The sequence below is a fragment of the Kogia breviceps genome, chromosome 4 (genome assembly GCF_026419965.1).
Source record: "Kogia breviceps isolate mKogBre1 chromosome 4, mKogBre1 haplotype 1, whole genome shotgun sequence".
Taxonomy (NCBI): domain Eukaryota; kingdom Metazoa; phylum Chordata; class Mammalia; order Artiodactyla; family Physeteridae; genus Kogia; species Kogia breviceps.
Genome location: NC_081313.1, coordinates 82,636,631 through 82,655,560, shown reverse-complemented (window position 1 = coordinate 82,655,560; position 18,930 = coordinate 82,636,631). Strand labels below are relative to the sequence as shown.

General features: G+C 36.3%; 1 protein-coding gene across 1 annotated transcript in view; it reads left to right on the top strand.

Annotated features, from left to right (window-relative positions):
• The first annotated feature begins 15,946 nt into the window (after nt 1-15,946).
• Nucleotides 15,947-18,930, top strand: part of SLCO4C1 (solute carrier organic anion transporter family member 4C1) — a 59,518-nt gene continuing 56,534 nt past the window's right edge. Inside the window, exon 1 of the mRNA XM_059063096.2 lies at nt 15,947-16,633. Coding sequence (XP_058919079.1) covers nt 16,288-16,633 — 346 coding nt within the window. The 5' untranslated portion in view covers nt 15,947-16,287. The remainder of the gene's footprint in view (nt 16,634-18,930) is intronic.

Genomic DNA, 18,930 nt, shown 5'->3' with positions numbered 1-18,930 from the left:
CAAACTGGGCCCCTGAGAGCCTATGTAAAGCACAGAAAACACTCAAATCCTCTTTGAACATGTAGTGGAGCTAGAAATAATTTTTTTTTATTACTTTAAGCCACCACAGTTGGAGTGGTAATTTGTTACTGCTGTTTGACATAGTTTATCCTAAAAAAAAAATACAGATACTAAATATAACTTAGTAAAAATATTTCTGTCAGGAACTAAGTTTCTCTAATTTCTAGAGTTCTGGCTTAAAGATAGAACTTACAGAATTTAGAAGACTTCATGTCTAACATTGCCCTTAGACTGTAACATCTCATCTATACTTTTAGCGTAAAAGATTTCCAATTCTAAGTTGTGCTCTCTGGCCAGTGACTGCAATGAAGACTGTGTATCTTATTGAAAAGAGTCATATGTTCTTTACGGATTATGGTCAATAGCAGAATAAGATACAGTTTTACAAATTAAAGAAGTTGTTTTATTTTTGCTCAGAGGTAATCCGTAATCCCACCTCCTCATGGAGGTGCCTGGGACAAGAGTCTACAGTAATGCCTGGAGAGGAGCCAGTATTTTTCTCAAAGAATTTTGATCCTCTCATATGCCTGAATAATACTTCTGTGGCAGTGCAGAGTTACCTGAGAACTAAAAGTTATGATTTTACTTTAGCTGAGAGATTTTTAAAGGCAAGTTGTTGCTATTTGACCTAGTTAATTACAGAAGAACTTTAGTGTAAATCTGTTTTATAAATGAACCAAAGATGTCCCCTAGTTTGTTTATTTAGTCACAGCAGACTGTGTCCTCTTAGCTCAAAAGGTCATTGGTGCCAAAGTAAAATTTTTACACATTGTTTTCAACATAGCCCAAATAAACAGAATTTAGTCATTTTGAGCCTGACTGCTTTGCATATCTTGTGAAGCTATGCCCAACTTCTGCTGGCCATGGATAAAATAAACCCTATAGCTACAAAGTCAGAGCTGCTGCTGCCCTTTGGAACTCTCTGAGCCAGATTCTATACTGGTCTCCTGAATGACATCCCCTAGACATGTAAGCCCCCTCTCCTCTGGGAGTTCACTTGTCCCTCCATCCCCTTCTAGATAGTGCTTTAGGGTCCAAATACTATCATGCCATGAGGGACTTCCCCCACATGCAAACCTGTCAAAGTGTTGCTGAAATAATGCTCATATGTACAACAGCCACTTCATGGTCATATCTTTTCCCTTGTTCAGCCCTGAAATCCCTCAAATTCACTGCAGAATCTTACAGAACGTCTGATTTTGTCTATCATTGCTGGGCTCACTGTTAATTGCCAAAAGTACCTCCAAGTAGCTGTGAGAATTCACTAGTTAAATGGGATTACTTAATATTATCCATTTGTATTATGGTGAGTAATCACTCTCAAAAACTCATTGTTTTACTTTAACATTGTTAGATGTTAAAGTCTATTTTTTCCTTAAATTTATTTGGCAATAGGCTCAGATGCTTTTTAAAACTTTATTTTGTTTTAGACCAATTTCATTAACAGAAATATAACTGCTACTGTAAGGGACCTTGTGAGCACATTATAATGCAGTGATTAAGATCATAGTCTTTGTCTCAGATAGAGCAGGGTTTGAATTCCAGTTTTGTCACTTAATTATGTAAATTTGGGCAAGTTACCTAACTTCTTTAAGCAACTTTTCTCTTTGCAAAAACAGGAATAATAATTGTATAGAACCATGGGTCTTAGTTATCTATTACTGTGTAATAAATTAATCTAAAATTTAATGGCTTAAAACATTTATCATCCAGTTTCTGTGGGTCAGGAATCTGGGTGCAGTTCACCTGGGATCTGTGGCTCAGGGTTTCACAGGGCTGGAATCAATGTGTCAGCTGTGGCTGCAGTCATCTCAAGTCTTACATAGAGAAGAACCTTCTTCCGAGTTCAATCATATGATAATCATACTGTTGTTGGTAGTATTCAGCTTCTCAAGATATGTTGGACCAAGGGCCTCAGTGACTCCACCAGCTTTTGACCATAAGTTCTTTGGCATGTGGGCCTCTCCATGTGGCTCATATCATGAAACTCGCTTCATCAGAGCAGCAAGCAGGAAGAGCCCAAGAGTAAGTGCAAGCCAGATGGAAGTCGCAGTAGTCTATAGTGTAGTCTCAGAATTGACAGCTCATCACTTAAAAAAAAAAAAAAAAACTAAACTAAAGCTTTATTCAGATTTCAACAATTTTTCCACCCAGGATCCTATTCAGGGTTGTCATGTCTCCTTAGTTTCTTTGATCTGTAATCATTCCTCAGTATTTCCTTGTGTTTCATGATCTTGACATTTTTTTTTGGAAGAACTTCTAGTTATTTTGTTATTTTGTAGGACTGCCCCTCAATTTGGATTTGTTGGTATTTTCTCATGATTTTGTTGAGGTTTTACATTATTAGAAGGATAACACAAAAGTGATTTTCCCTTTCCATTATATCATATCATGGGTACATGATGTCAGTATATATTGGCAGTGTTATTAACTTTGATAAATTGGTCAAGGTTGTATGCATCAGGCTTCACTTCAATGAAGTTACTATTTTTTTTTTAATCAACCCAGAACCACCACCACTTTTGACATATTCTGTTTGTTAGAGACAAGTTGCTAAGTCCAGCCAGTACACACAAGGAAGGAGATGATATAATGGCATAAGTATCAGGAGGTAGCATTCATTGGGAGTCATTTCAGAAGTTGCTCATCATACTATGAAAGGTAAGGTAAGTAAATGTTGATCAACAGATGAATGTATAAAGAAGATGTGGTGTATATGTATACACAATGGAATATTACTCAGCCATTAAGAAGAATGAAATAATGCCATTTGCAGCAACATGGATGGACCTGGAGATTATCATACTAAGTGAAGTAAGTCAGACAGAGAAAGACAAATATATGATATTGCTTATATGTGAAATCTAAAAAAAAAAAATGATACAAATGAACTTATTTACAAAACAGAAACATTCACAGACTTAGAGAACAAACTTATGGTTACCAGGGGGAAAAGGGCATGGGGAGGGGAGGGATAAATTGGGAGTTTGGGATTGACAAGTACACACTACTATGTTCAAAACAGATAACCAAAAAGGACCTACTGTATAGCACAAGGAACTTGGCTCAATATTCTGTAATAACTTAAATGGGAAAAGAATTTGAAAAAGAATGAATACTTGTAGGGGTATAACTGAATCACTTTGCTGTATACCTGTAACTAATACATCATTGTTAATCAAGTATACTCCAATATAAAATAAAACTTTAAAAAATAATAAAAAAGAAAGGTAAGGTAAGGATACAGTTGTAAGTAAAGTAAGGATATAATAGGTAAGGTAAGGATACAATAATGCACATAAAGGACTTAGCATGTTACTGTATAAATGGTAGCTATCATAATGATAATTATAATTATTTTGTGGCTCTCTTTCAAATTGATTCATTTGACAAATGTTTATTGAATGCTTATAATGTTAGAAATGGAAATACAAAACTATTTGGTTTAGGGGAGAAATAATAATAAACAGGTAAAGAAAATATTTGTGAATTTTTTAAAAATAAATTTATTTATTTATTTATTTATTTATTTATGGCTGAGTTGGGTCTTTGTTGCTGCGTGCAGGCTTTCTCTAGTTGCAGCGAGCAGGGGCTACTCTTCATTGCAGTGCGCAGGCTTCTTATTGCTGTGGCTTCTCTTGATGCGGAGCACGGGCTCTAGGCATGCAGGCTTCAGTAGTTGTGGCACGTGGGCTCAATAGTTATGGCTTGCAGGCTCTAGAGTGCAGCCTCAGTACTTGTGGCGCACGGGCTTAGTTGCTCTGCGGCATGTGGTATCTTCCCGGACCAGGGCTCAACCCCGTGTCGCCTGCATTGGCAGGCAGATTCTTAACCACTGCGCCACCAGGGAAGCCCAATACTTGTGAATTTTGATGAATGATATAAGGAAAGCAATCAGAACAAGGTGATTGTGTGTGTGTGTGTGTGTGTGTGTGTGTGTGTGTGATGATTGTTTCAATCAAGACAGAGAAAGCCTACATGATATGATACTTATGCTGAGATTGAATGTTGAGAAAATATCAGCTTTACAAGATCCTGAAAAGTAATATTGTAGGCAGAGAGATTAGCAAGTTCAAGGACAGTGAGGCAGAGAAGAGTTTGTCATGTGAAGGATATAGGAGAACCTTATGACTAAAGTATACTGAGCAAGGGGTAAAGTGTTATAATGTTGGTGAGGTAAACAGGGGATAAATTATATAGGACCTTGTAGGCTGTGGGAGGGATGTTATTTTATTCTAAGTATGATGGAAAGGATTGTAGTGTTTTATGAAAGGTAATGATAAAATCTTATTTTTAAACTTTTATTCTAAATTTATACTAAACTTATATTTCTACAAATTATAGAAAACTTGCAAGAATAGTGTAAGAAAGTTCTGTATATGTGTGGTGAAAATTATAACAATGCCAGCTCTCTCTGATTGAATCTATTGTCTTCAAAACATCTAAAATGATATATTGGCCTTTACTTTTCTAGTATTCAAAGAAGACAACATTTCTGTACCTACTATATAAGGACAAGGAATCATTATAATTAGGTTATTTTCTCTTTAAATATTCAGATAATAAGTGCAAAAATGTTTGGAGACTACTGAAATTATCTCTAGTGTTTAAGTTTGGGACAGCCATAAAATGGCACCTACTGACTGGTAGGAAACTATTTTTCAGATCAGTCTGGTGTCATTGCAAGTATCCCGTGAGCAATTTTATTTTACTGTTTGAATTTCACCTTAGGATTTTTGCCTTTACTCTTGACTTTTTTTTTTTTTTCGGCAAGGAAATATAATATAGGTACAAGTTTCTGAACCATGGACATTTTAAAGGAATGTGTAACTGATCCAAAACTTTGACACCAACAATGATGCTTGAATATTATGGCACATACATGGTAGTACCTAATTAACACTTGTGCCTACAGTATCTCCATGCTCATAGCATGCCATTCTTACTGATTTTTTACACTTGCTTTAGAAAGTGTTGCATGGCATTCATTCAATATACCTTTTATATTCAGGTTCATTATTTGGGAAAGTATTTGTTGGTGTACAATTATATGTGTTTTACTGTTTTATGACTCATCCCACTCCATGGATGACCTCAAAACTAGGTAGTATTTCATCTGGCTTCTTTCTTGTTTTCTTCCCACCCACATCTCACAACTGAATCTTTCTTTCTTTGCTAACATGTACTTTGAATGCCTTAGACACAAATAGAAAACAAGAGTCATGGTAAACAGAACACCAGAAGTCCAAGAAATCTATTGTCTATTCAGTCAAGGAGTGCTAAGAATGGAAGGTGGTCACAACCAACAAATATCTTAGCTGGTGAGCTCATGAATGGTTCTAGTTAGAATAGAACACAGTCCATTTATTTGCCTGGCCAAGGCCTGGAAGTAAACATAAGGTTGCTAGGTATGGGAACAGGATAAGGGGAAGAAATAAAAGTGGTTTAGTAGAAAGATGACAGAATTCTAAGTATGGCTCTGACACTAAATAGATGTTAGATGAAACAAATTTTAATTAAGTTTATATTCTTATCAGTATTTTATGGGATTACTGAGTTTTAGCATCATTAAATTTCAGATTTGGAAAGGGGTTCAGTGGTTGGCTAATCCAAATCTGTAGTATGAATGCCTCCCACAATACCCCTAATAACTGACCAGTTAGCTCCTTCAGTGAAAGAGAATTCAGTACCTACTGAGGCAATCTATCCCATTTTGTATAGCTCTCATTCAATGGGTCTTAAACTTTTTTGTCTCAGGACCCATTTATACTGTTAGAACTAACTAAATATCACAAAGAGCTTTTTGTTTATATGGGGTATATCTATTGATAGTGATATTAGGAATTAAAATGAGGCATTCAAATAATTAGTTCATTTAAAATAACAATAAGCCCATTAGATATTAGCATAAATGTTTTAAAATTTTAATAATTTTGAGCTAGGAGAAAAACAGCTACCACATGATCTCACTTATATGTGGAATTTTTTAAAAAGTTTACTTCATGGAGACAGTAGTATGGGACCAGGGACTGGAAGAGGTGGGGGAAAAGATGAGATGCTGGCCAAAGAGTACAAACTTTCAGTTATAAAATGAATAAATTCTGGAGACCTAATGTACAGCATAGTGACTACAGCTAATAATAATGCATTGTATACTTGAAATTTGCTAAGAGAATAGATCTAGTGTTCTCACACACAGCACACACACACTAACTGTATAAGATGATGGGTTTATTAGTTACCTTGATTGTGGTAATCATTTCACAATGTATATATATATATTACGTTGTACACCTTAAATATATACCATTTTTATTTGTTAATCATACCTCAATAAAATTGAAAAAAATAATTATATTTAAAAAATTATAGTGAGAAGAATGAAATGGTTTTATCTCTTTGCAAATCTCTTTAATGTCTAGCTTAATAAGGGGTTCTTATGTCTTCTTTTTTGTGATATGACACATCAAGTAGCCTCTGGAAAACTTCACTGTTCACTTGCATGAAAATGGGAATCTAAATGGCAAATAACATCCTAGTATTATTTAAATATAGTTATGAACTAGCAGACCCCCTGAAAAGGTCTCAGATTGTGCTGGGACTCCGGATCACATTTTGAGAACCATTGCTCCAATTATTTATAAAGGATTTTCTTTATTTTGAGCTCATATTATCCTTCTACCTGAAAGGTCCTTGTACTAATCTCAAGAACCATAAAGAATAAGTGTGATCTCTATTTCAAATGATCCCCTCACTCAAATATTTTATGACAGCTATCTTGTTATCCCTGTATCTTTCCTTCAGGATAAACTTCCATAGTTCTTTCAACTAATTATCATGTGAAAATTTTCAATTTTCCACCTTAGTTATATTGGATTGGCCAAAAAGTTCATTTGGATTTTCTGAAACATCTTCTGAAAACTCCAAATGAACTTTTTGGCCAACCCAATATTATCCTTGGGCGTACTCCCATTAGTCAGTTGTTCTCTTTGTGCATCAATTAGGGTTGAATACAGTATTTCAGGATAGTCTGAATGGTGCAGAGAGAAAATCTTAACCTGGATTTCATACTTCAATTAATGTCTCAAATTAATACATATTTGATCCATATTTTAACTAGCTGATGTTTAGTCAAATCTTTATTTTGCAATTTTGATTTAAGTGGATTTATAGAATTTTTTAAACCTATGTCATCTTGTTAGATATGGATCATGTTTTTAGTTTGTGGATCCTGATGCTGTTATACAAGGTATTCATAATATTTATGGCAGATATAATGCGACATGTTCACCAAATTGCTTTATTTTCCTCCTGGGCATACAGCACAACTACATACTGAGCTCCTGTTGCATCTAGGCATAGGACCGAATTTTAGTAGTGGGATATAGGCAGAAGTGCCCTATGGTCTGTTTCAGTGCTGGCCAGAAACATGCAGTGCAAAGGTGTACTCTCTCTCCAATTAACTTGTTGCAAAAAAAGACTTCAGAGAGAACAAAAAGTGGATCCCTGAATCCATCATTTGAAGGAGACATTCCAGGAGAGCCTCCTGAAGAGGAAAATTTACACTGAACCTTGCATGAGCCAGAAAGAAACTGTTATTTATTGCTCTACGCTCATTGAATTGTTTGATAGCTTACACGTTCTCAGCTTCTATTAAAATTCTCTATGGTTGACATTAGACTGTTATTCAATCACTGTTTTGCCATAGTCAGTCAATCAAAAAGGACTGTACCACCTCAACAATACTAAGAGTACTAACTGTACTGTCATTTACCCCCATATTTATCATATCCACATGAATATAAGATAATTTTTGGTAGATGGTATGGTGAAATTTAGATAAATGATGAGTGATGCTGGCATCATAGAATAAATTGGGATGTATTCCCTTATCTTTGATTTTCTGAAAGGGCTTATGTAGAGTTGGTATTAGTTCTCCCTTAAATGCTCAGTAGAATTCACTACGGAAGTCAATGGGCCTGAGGTTTTCTTTGTGGGAAGATTTTAAACTACAAATTCAATTTCTTTGATAGACCTAGTCTTGTTTAGAGTATCTATTTATTCCTTCTTAAGAGTTCTTTTGTAATTTGTCTTATAGATATTTTTTTCATTTCATCCAAATGTCAAATTTGTAGGCATAAGGTTATTTATAACTGTATCCTTTTAATATCTGTAGAATCTGTAATATCACCTCTCTTGTTCCAGATATTGGTGATTTGTACCTTTCTTCTGGTCAGTCTGGCTAGAGATTTATCAATTTTCTTTATCTTCTAAAAATAAATCAGTTTGGGTCTTATTAATTTCTCTATTGTTTTCCTGTTATCTATTTCATTAATTTCCTCTCTGGTCTTTATTAGTTCCTTTATTTACTTTGCATTTAGTTTGTTCTTTATTTTTCATTTTCTTTAACTTGAAGTCACTGATTTGAGACCTTTCTTCTTTTTAATACAGGCATGTTATAAGCACTGCTTTAGTAGCATCCTACAAATTATGATGTTTGGTTTTTCATTCAGTTCAAAATACTTTCTTATTTTCCTTTGATTTTGTTTTTGACCTATGGGTTATTTGAGCTGTATTTGGTTTTCACACATTTGGAAAATTTCCAGATACCTTTGTTATTGATTTCTGATTGAATTCCATTGTGATCAGAGAACATATTTTGTATGACTTGAATCTTTTAAAAATTATTGAAACTTTTTTCATGGCTCAGGATCTGGTCTATCATGATAAATGTTCCATGTGAACTTTGAAAGAATGTGTAGCCTACTGTTATTGGCAAGAAGTTCTATAAATTTCAATTAGGTCAAGTTTGTTGATAGTGTTGTTTAAGTCTGCAATACTCTTGATTTTCTATTTGTTCTATTAATTATTGAGAGCATAATTGAGATCATATTAATTATTCTGAGCATAATTGTGGATTTGTGTATTTTTCCTTGCAGTTCTATCAGTTTCTATTTCAGGCATTTTGATACTTTATTTTTAAGTGATTAATTATTTGAGATTCTTAAGTGCTGTTGATGAATTTACCCCATTATCACTAAGAAATAACCTTCTTTATCTCAGATAATATTCTTCACTGTGAAATCTATTTGCACTGTTATTCATGTATCCATTCCAGCTATCCTTTGATTAGTATGGGCATAATATATCATTTTCAATCTTTTACTTTTAGCCTATTAGCGTTTATATTTAAAGTGTGTTTCTTGTAGGCAGTATTTAATTGGTTTTTGCTTTTTGCATCAGATCTGATCATCTTTTCCTTTTAATTGCAATGTTTATCCTATTTATATTTAGTGAGATTACTAATATAGTTAGGTGTAAATCATCACCTTGTTACTTGTTTTCTTTTTCTCTTATCTATTTTTGTTCCCTTTGATCTCTTTTCCTGTCTTCTTTTAGATTAATTGAATATTTTCTATGATTCCACTTTATTTTTTTTCTTGGCTTTTTTATTGTTGTTGCTATTTAGGAGGCTGCTCTAGGGCTCATGGTGTAAGTCATTATCGTATTCTACCTTTGACATGATATCACTTCACATATAAGACATTTACAATAGCATACTTCCATTTCTCTTTACCTGGTCCTTGCATTATTGTTGGCATACATTTTGCCTCTACACAACTTATGAATTCCACAATACTTCTTTATTTTTGTTTAAGCCGTGAATTATCTTTTAAAGAGACTGAAATAATTTTTTAAAAATCACACATATTTCTCCATGGGTCTTGAGCTCCATCTCCTCATTTCTGGTGTTCTTTATTGTTTTGCATAAATCATTATTTTCACTTGTTATCATTTTCCTTTAGCCTGAAGGACTTCTATAACATGTGTGCAGGTGCTCTGGGTGATGAATTATTTCTCGTTTTTTTTTTTTTTTAATGTCTGAAAACTTCTTTATTTCACCTTCATGTTGTCTTACTGGCCACTGTCCCTCTAATCCCTTCAGATGGTTCTTTCCTTGGACTAGAATAGTTTCTTCCCATACATGTGCTCTCAGTATTCTGCTGAATACTAGAGGGAACCCTCTGCATATCAACTCTGTCCAGCTTTCTCCTCTCCAGTACTCTGTCCTGCACATTCTAGTTGTCTTGTACCTTCAGCTTTGTCTCCTCAACCCAAGAGAGTCTGATGGGTTTTCTATGGATCTCACATCCTGTCCCACCCTACCCACACCATCAGTTGAAAACTCTCTCAAGGCAATAAACTGCTCACCTAGTTTGTTTCCCATCTCTTTGAGATGATTGTCCTTCATTACCTGGTATCCAGTGTCTTGAAAACCTTTTTTTTCCTTCATATATTTTTTCTTTTTTTCTTTTTCTTTTGGGTGTTTCAAGTTGAGGTTAAATCCAGTCTCTGTTACTCCATCCTGCCTGGAAGTGAAAGTCCCTTTACTGACTCTTATTTTAATGCCAGTTTTTTGTATTCCATTTTTCATATTTAAAATAAATTTGTATTTATTTCACCATTGCCTTAGAAGTTTTTACTTCTTATAGTTCTTCAGTATTATTTTATTTTTCTAGTCTAGCAAATTTTCATCTCCCCTGATGAAAAGAGTATGGAGTATGGAGATCCTTGTACCTCTTCATCAAAGAATAGACAGTTGATTCTGTAAATTTTCTCTGATACTCACTTAAGCAATTCTTTATTTTCATATCTCTTTTGTAGAGTATAAAACATTTGTCCTTGTCCTATAGGAGCATACTCTGAGAGCTTTCACAAGTTGTAAAGTAGAAATGTAGACATTTTGTTTTGTTTTACCTATGTCTACTGCCTTGAACTTTGTTCATTAAAGCTCTTGTTTACTAGTAAATTATTTTGCTAATTAATAGCAGCCTGCTAGCTCCCTCAGCCTCACACCAGACTTCTCCCAACTCCCAGTAAATTGTGAAAAGATTATTGTGAAAGAATTTATGAAAATTCCTCACTCACCACTATCGCTTTATCTGTTATTGGCCTATTTTCTGCTTCTGATGGCATTGAGTTTTGGGGTGTATTTGACATTAATCTTGCTAGAAGCAGACTGCTGGAACAAATGAAATTGCTGTCTTGTATAGTTTTATAAATCTAAATTTTAGTAACCTTCATTATCTCCTTTCCTTTGTTAAGAAATGGATAGTGGTTAAATTGTGGATGTGATGGGACTATCAAGAGTGGCACGATGGCTATTTCTCTATTCAGTAAAGATGGGATTTTGTTATGATTATGACATTGTGATTGTGTATAACCTATAGAATCATAGCATGTTGAAGGCTGTTTCCAGGCATCAAAATCAGACCTCGAGTAGAAAAGAAATATGTTTTAGAAATAATATCCTAATTACTAATTTACAGTAGGTTAATTTCTTCTAGTTTAAAGCATTTCTTGATATATAAATCCAATTATGCTTTCTTCACTATATCTACTGTTGTGATATTTGATCATAAGTATGCTTTTATAGAGTTCATCGTGTTTTGAGTGAATTATAATAACAATCACTTAGTGAAAAGCTTAACTTGGTACTATATAGTAAATTTTATACTAGTAGTTCATTTTTCACTTCCTATTGAGTTTGCTTTCTTATGGGATTATTGAATTAAATGTTAACATGTTTTCTTTTTAAAAATTATGATCAGTCATGTTCATGGATGTATCTCTTAATGATTTATGACTAGTCTTACTAAAAGAAAAATGTAGGTGCATTTCTCCTCAATATACATATATTTTTCTGTGAAACTACAATTCAAAGCAGTATTAAAAAAATCTAGTCAGCATTAAATTTTTTCTTAAGATATAATTTGTGTCTTTTAAAAGTATTTATTTATTTATTTTTGTTTGGTTGCGCCAGGTCTTGGTTGATGCAGGGAAGCTCCTTAGTTGTGGCTCGCCAGCTCCTTAGTTGCAGCATGTGGGCTCCTTAGTTGCAGCAGGCGGGCTCCTTAGTTGTGACATGCGAACTCTCAGTTGAGGCATGCATGTGGGATCTAGTTCCCTGACCAGGGATCAAACTTGGGCCCCCTGCACTGGGAGCAGAGTCTTATCCACTGCGCCACCGGGGAAATCCCTATCATTTGTTATTTTTAATTATACATTTTCTAGGGCATTTAAAGTGAAGAATACTAGAAGGATCACTTAGATTGCTTCATTGCTTTTCTGCTTTTATTTAGTTAATATAAGATCTAGTGGTGTTAATAAATGTTTAATGTTGGGATTAAAAAAATTTTTTTTCTGGTATTGCTTCCTTTTTTGTTTGTTTTGCTTTGGTTTTTTCTTTAAAAAATTTTTTTTATTGGAGTATAGTTGATTTATAATGTTGTATTAGGTTCTGCTGTACAGCATAGTGAATCAGTTATACATATACATATATCCACTCTTTTCCCATATAGGTCATTACAGAGTATTGAGAAGAGTTCCTGGACTATACAGTAGGTCCTTATTAGTTATCCATTTTATATATAGTATTGTGTATATGAATGCTGAAATTTTAAATTATCTCGAAAATATCTGCATTTGACCATCTTTCTGTTCAGGCTTCCTCAAGATCCCTCCAATTTTAATATTCTATGAGCCTCATAGTGGTATACTGCTAAAGATTTCACATCAGTCTGAAACTGGAAGGGAACTAATAAATAATTAAAAGCAAACAGAAAAGAATATGATAAAATACTCAAATAGGCATATAAGTACATTTTCACCCTATAGGCATACCTCCTTGGAAGGCAAAAATATAATCCTTAGAATGCTTTTAAGCATGGAATCAGAGCAAGGGGAGTTGGTGGGATAATCTTGAAAGCTTCTGTCATTAAGTCACTTTACCTAGGTTCATCCATTTCCTGATAGGGAAGACCTACTGCACATCCCAGAAAATGAAACCCATAGGCAGGGACATCTGCTTCTGTGTGGTGGAGTTCTACTTTAAAATCTGGATACTGTTCTTTCTCCCATGCTCCACAGTTTAAAAATATAGCAAATGAAATTTGCTAAAAGAATAGCAATTTACTAATTATTTCCTGAAATTTAAGATGGTATTTTGATTATGCTCATTAGATTTACCCTAGGTTGAACAAAGAATTTTAAAATGACAATTTTCCACAGAATTATCACAGACAAAATCCATGAAGTTGTTTTGTTTTGTCTATGTTGCAAACCTGAACTTAAGGGAACAGGAAAGTAGTGTTGATAACAATTTCATGAAGACCAAGAAGTACTCAGCACGAAGCAATAGCACTTTTGCTAATCTTTCAACAAAATTCTACTCTTCCTCACTGCAACAGTGGAGATTTCTCCTTAGACAGTATGGATTTAAGTGCATAACGATTATGCTACTTTGATTTTGATAGTTTGAATTTGTTCATTCAAAGCTGCAAAATAGTCTTAAACCATGAATGTATTTACATCTCAACAAAGCAAACTTTGCTGATTGGTTAAATTAATTCATATTTCATAGATAAAATGGTGATCATATCTATTTGCACATTTAAACACCACTGAAGTTTATTTTTGTCAAAACTTTTTTCAATAGAAGGCCTAGGAGGATTACATACCAAGCCTAATTTGAATATCTGCCAAATCTGGGGAATTCAGAGCAGCATTAGTCTTCTAAATCTCATCAATACGAGATAAATAGGAGTTTTGATCTCTCAGAATTGCTATGCAATAATCCTAACCACAGACAGGCTGTAACAATTATAAGAGAGAAAATGCAAAGTCCAGGGAAGATACCTAACTGAGAGAACTAAGTTCAAATCCTTAATAAGGTTGGCTATCTGTTAGCTATATGACATTGGAAGAGTTGCTAATCCTCTCTGGAATGTAGTTTCTTTAATATATAAAATGAAGATGATAATAGATACTGCTCTTGTAAGGATTAATAATGGGATATATAGCAGACATTTAAAAAATGCTAGCTCCTACTTCTGCTCTTTCCTTAGGTTCTAGGCCACTCTAGACCTTTTTTGACTGTGAGGGAATAAAGAACAGAATGTATGTCTGTTCAAAATAAGAAAAATGTTTTATATCTTAATCCCTCAACTCAGTAAAATAGGTGTGTATAAGTGAAACAAAATGTTCACAAAATAGTACTTGTGAAAATGTACTGTGTCATGCACTGTGTATTTTTTTTTCTTCTGAACTCTATTTCATTAAAAGATAATAGTGTTTGGAAAACGTTCCTCTAGGCCACTTTAAGTGAGCCTACTGTCTACAGTTAGAAATAAAAACATTTTGTTTCAGGATGAGGGGTAAACTTTCCATCACCATACTCTCTTCTCTGGGTTTAAGGCTACACTTGGATATGACCATCATATGCTACCAAATCATTGCTATTTGAGAGGTATTAGCACTGAATCTAGAAGTAGCTTCTTGGGCAGGCAACCAGCCAGGTGTTAAATGAGGATAGGAAGACTTGAAAACTATCTCTAGAACTTGATAGCATGATTAATTAATATTTAGTAAAGTACTCTAACTTTCGATGAAAGGACCCTTATAAATGAATAATAGTACTAATGTACTGAAAATATCATATACCAGTATAGTATCCAGTAATATCTGAGACCTCTATTAACTTTGCTAAAGGTAGTTCAGACATATTGTTTGAGAAGTTTTACAGCCAACGATTAGATTTGAGGAAGTAGATTCCTTAACAATCTGCAGTCTGATGAGGCATAACAGCTTTGTGTATGTAGTCCTGATTACATAGCAAAAAGAAAATATTTGTGGTTTTTATTATGTTTCTTATTGGAATAAATAGTTCATTTAGGGAAAGATAAACGTTCCAAAACCGTGATATATAGTTTTAAAAATGTCTCTGTTTAAAATATATTACTTTGGGATGTATTAGTATATCTTCAGAAGGGGACAGAGAATGGGTCCTTTGAAAATCTAATCATACCATGATCATGTCACTCCTTAGCTCCAAACCTTCCTATTTTAATCACAATAAAAGTTAAAGTCCTTATAATAGCCTACAGGGTCTGGCCCCAAACACTTCTCCCTCACCCCACCTGCACCCCCTTTACCTGCCTTCAACTCCCACTGTTCTCCAACCATCTCATTCCACCGCAGTCACACTACTTCCCCAATATACCAGGCTCTCTCCCTTAACTTTCTTCAGTTCTTTGCTCAAATATCACCTTCTCAGCGAGGCCTTCCCTGACCACCCTCTTTAAGATATTGCATCAGATTCTCCCCCTTCCCCTAACACACGCACACTTTCCAGCCTGTCCTTGCTTTATTTTTCTCCATAGCATTTGTAGAGATGTACTACATATTTATTACTTATTTTCTGTCTCCCATTAGAATGAAAGCACCATAAGGGTAGGGGTGTTTGTCAGTTTTTGTGCAGTATTGTACCCCCAGAACTTAGAACAGTGTTCAGCACTCAGGAAATAAATATGCTTTGATGAAGAATGAAAGGATGAATGAATGAATTGTAACTACAATTAGCATAATGGTTTCAGTTCTTCAAAGTGTTTTTCTTATTTATTCCACAGGTAGAAATTATTTACCCGACTATCACTATTGTTAATCTTAAGATTGGCAATGCACAGCAGAAAGAATATATATATGGCTTTAAAGTTTCTGAGTTCCTATTCCTTCAGTTTGGGGAAAGTGAAAGCTAAAAAAAAGGTTTCTGTCGTGATGCTAATGGCTGCGGTGTTGAAGGGCGGCTGGGGATTTCGTTTCTAAGGAGGGTTACAGGTGAAAGTCTTACCACGTTGCTCATGGAATCCAAAGTATTGTACCTGCGGCTGCTTGATTTTTGGAGTCCAGACCTAGCATGGTTTGGTAAGCAGAAAGGGAAGAAAACCGCCGGATATTTTGTTGAACGATCTCCTGATGCAACTGTGTTTACAGCCTTCCCGGCAGCACCCAGGGGGAACTTTAGGGCCAGGAGACTCTCAAAGCCTTTATTTGGTTCTCAGTCCCTGGGCTTTGGGAAGCAGAGAGGTGGGCTGAGGGCCCTCTCCTTTTTACGTGGCGGCCGCGGGGCCGCACGCCACGCGACAGGTGAGTCGCGGCGGAGCGCCAACTACACAACCGCGGGGCCAGACTCCCGCGTTTTGCGCCGCAGGCGGCCGCGAGTTGGCGGAGGAGTGTCCCGGCGGCGGCCAGAGCCCCTGCAGACGGACGCCAGGCTGGCGGGAACTCTTCCCGCACGGGGGCGCTGCCACCTGCCCGGAGGAGGAGCCAGAGCGGGACCTAGTGTTTTGCGGCTCCGACGCACGGGAGTTGGGAGAACCCACCCCGATCATGAAGGGCTGCAAAGGCATCGAGAACCCGGCTTTCGTCGCCTCCAGTCCAGACAGCTCGCGCCGTTTGGGTCCATCGTCCTCTTCCGTCGAGGTCTCTGTCTTGTCCGCCAATCCCCTGAGAGAGGGTTCGCAGCCGCAGGAGCCTCAGGAGTCCCAGAAGTCCCCGGAGCCACCTCTTTCTTCAGTAACTCCTCCTGGCTCCCAGGAGCGGTCCGGGCCAGAGTCACTGTCAGAGTATGAGGAGGGGCCCTGCGGTTGGGGGAACTTCCAACCCCAGTGTCTTCAGTGCTGCAATACGCCCCAGGGCTTTCTGTTTCACTACTGCCTTTTGGCCCTCACGCAAGGTAAGGTCCAGAGCCGGCTCGAGAGGGCTGTGGGCCAGCAGGGGGCGAGAGGGGCGCGGAGGGCCGGCGGGGAGGAGAGGGCAGGTGCGCCGCGAGCCCGAGGGGTCGACGCGCCGAGCTAGGTGGCCCCAGGCTTGGGACTTGGAAGCGCTCGCACCGACGTCAACCAACAAGGTTCAGGCATCTACATTTTAGCTTCTCTTTTATGGAAACATTTAAAACTTGCCGTGCAAGCTTTTTCTCTTTGGTGTTCTACCTCAGTCTAGCCGATTCGATTCCTACAAAGAAGATGAGTGGAGCCTTCCTTCGGGAACCTTTTGCTGGGGGAGATCCACTGTACGTTAAAAAAACATACATTTTGCTAAACCCCCTTATTGAAAAGATTTTTTACGTTGTTTCTGAAAGAGAAGAATTAATAAATTTGCAGTTGAGGTAGGGTGGTCCTCGAAGAAGAAACTTGTTGAAAATATATGGTATCGGTTAGATCTAGGCATTCGTGTTTTGTGAGTATAGTTTGAGTGTATTGGATGCACACGTGGAACCCAGTGAGTAAATCCGCAAAGGCTTCAGGCGTTGTTAACTGGTAAGGCTGTTTGTTCAAGGATCTCGTTTAGATTCTTTTGGGAGTTCCTGATAAAGTCCAGGTTTATACCCTCAGGAGTTTGCAGTCTGAGCCTGATTTGGAGGAGTTAGTAGTAGGGCAGAGGGACAATGACTCTCCTTAAAGAAAGCATTCAGGGAATGAAAGAAATGGGAAGTTACACTAAGGCGACAAATTAAGGTGGGAGGCATTAAAGTGCAGCATCTTCAAGGACATGCTGATGGTTAGCTAGAATTTTATGGTATGTAGATATTTTTTGGTCACTTGAGTCATAGTTTAAAAATATTTTGTAAAGAGGCAATCAAGGACTGATTGAAAGAAATCTAATCCAAAAAAAAAATGGGGGGAGGAGGTGGGTTGAAATTGCTCTTTTTTAAGATTAACAGAAGACTATATCTAAATATATTCTTCCTGTTCTTATTCCTGCTCCACTGTCTTAAAGCAACTCAGTGTCCCTTGCACAGGTTAGGTGCTGAGTAAATATTTGTTGACTGTGAGTCTGCAGCTCTTCTACTAGGGACAGTTTTGTGCTAAAGAGTTACTTCCTTTTCCTCCTTTCTTGTCCCCACCAAAGTTGGCCTTCTCTCAACATCTTGATCCCAGTTGTCCAAAATCAGTGATTGTGAAGCATCTTAGTGTCAAGGGAATGCAAAGTTCAAAGAAATTGGGCTCAAGTAAAAAATTCCTTGTTTTGTGTATTATCTTAAACGTATACTGAAATTTCAATATTATTCCAGAATATATCATTTTACATTTAATATAAAATATTGTTTAAAATTATTATCGAATATAATTGAAATTCTTAGAGAAATGTGTCAAGTTTAGCCTGGAGCTACTCTACCTAGAAATCTCCAATTTCAGAAGCATAATCTGAGATGAAAGTGACCCAGTAAGTTCTTATTTGGGTTTAAGTCTGAAAAACACATTATTATTGTGTTTTTCAAACAAGATCCTTGGGAAGACCATTTCCATGATACAGTAATAGGTGATTAATTGGTAAAAAAGACCCAAAACTTGTCAAGTGAGTTTACTTAACCCAGCACTTCTCAAAGATAAACAGGATTTCTCTTAGCATTTAATTTCCTAATGTACCTCATAGCTTCATGCATTTACAATAGACATAGTATGCAATGTTTCATGAAATTTGTTTTTTAAAAGCAAAGTTTTTGGAACTTGTGTAGCATAGAATTCACATTGGAATCATGGGCTTAAATTTCTATATTTCCACAAGAGTTTGCAAATTTGCTTTCTTAGAAAATTTTTTACCATAAAAACATTGAGTTCTAATGACTGACTTTTAATCAGTATGGCAAGGGTGTCGGAAAGTTGATTTTAGATAGGAAATTTTCAAATTCTCAGACAACCTTATCTCCTTATAAATGTGTCATTCCTAGGTACCTTAGAAATTTTATCTTAAAACATCAAGAATTATAAATTGGCTTATAGATTTATTAAACTGGCATAAAAGTAAAAATCATGTTAGGACTTTTAAAACTTATACAAATTTTCCTTCTTTTTTTTTTTTTTTTTTTGCGGTACACGGGCCTCTCACTGTTGTGGCCTCTCCCGCTGTGGAGCACAGGCTCTGGACGCGCAGGCTCAGCGACCATGGCTCACAGGCCCAGCCGCTCCGCCGCATGTGGGATCCTCCCAGACCGGGGCACGAACCCGTGTCCCCTGCCTCGGCAGGCGGACT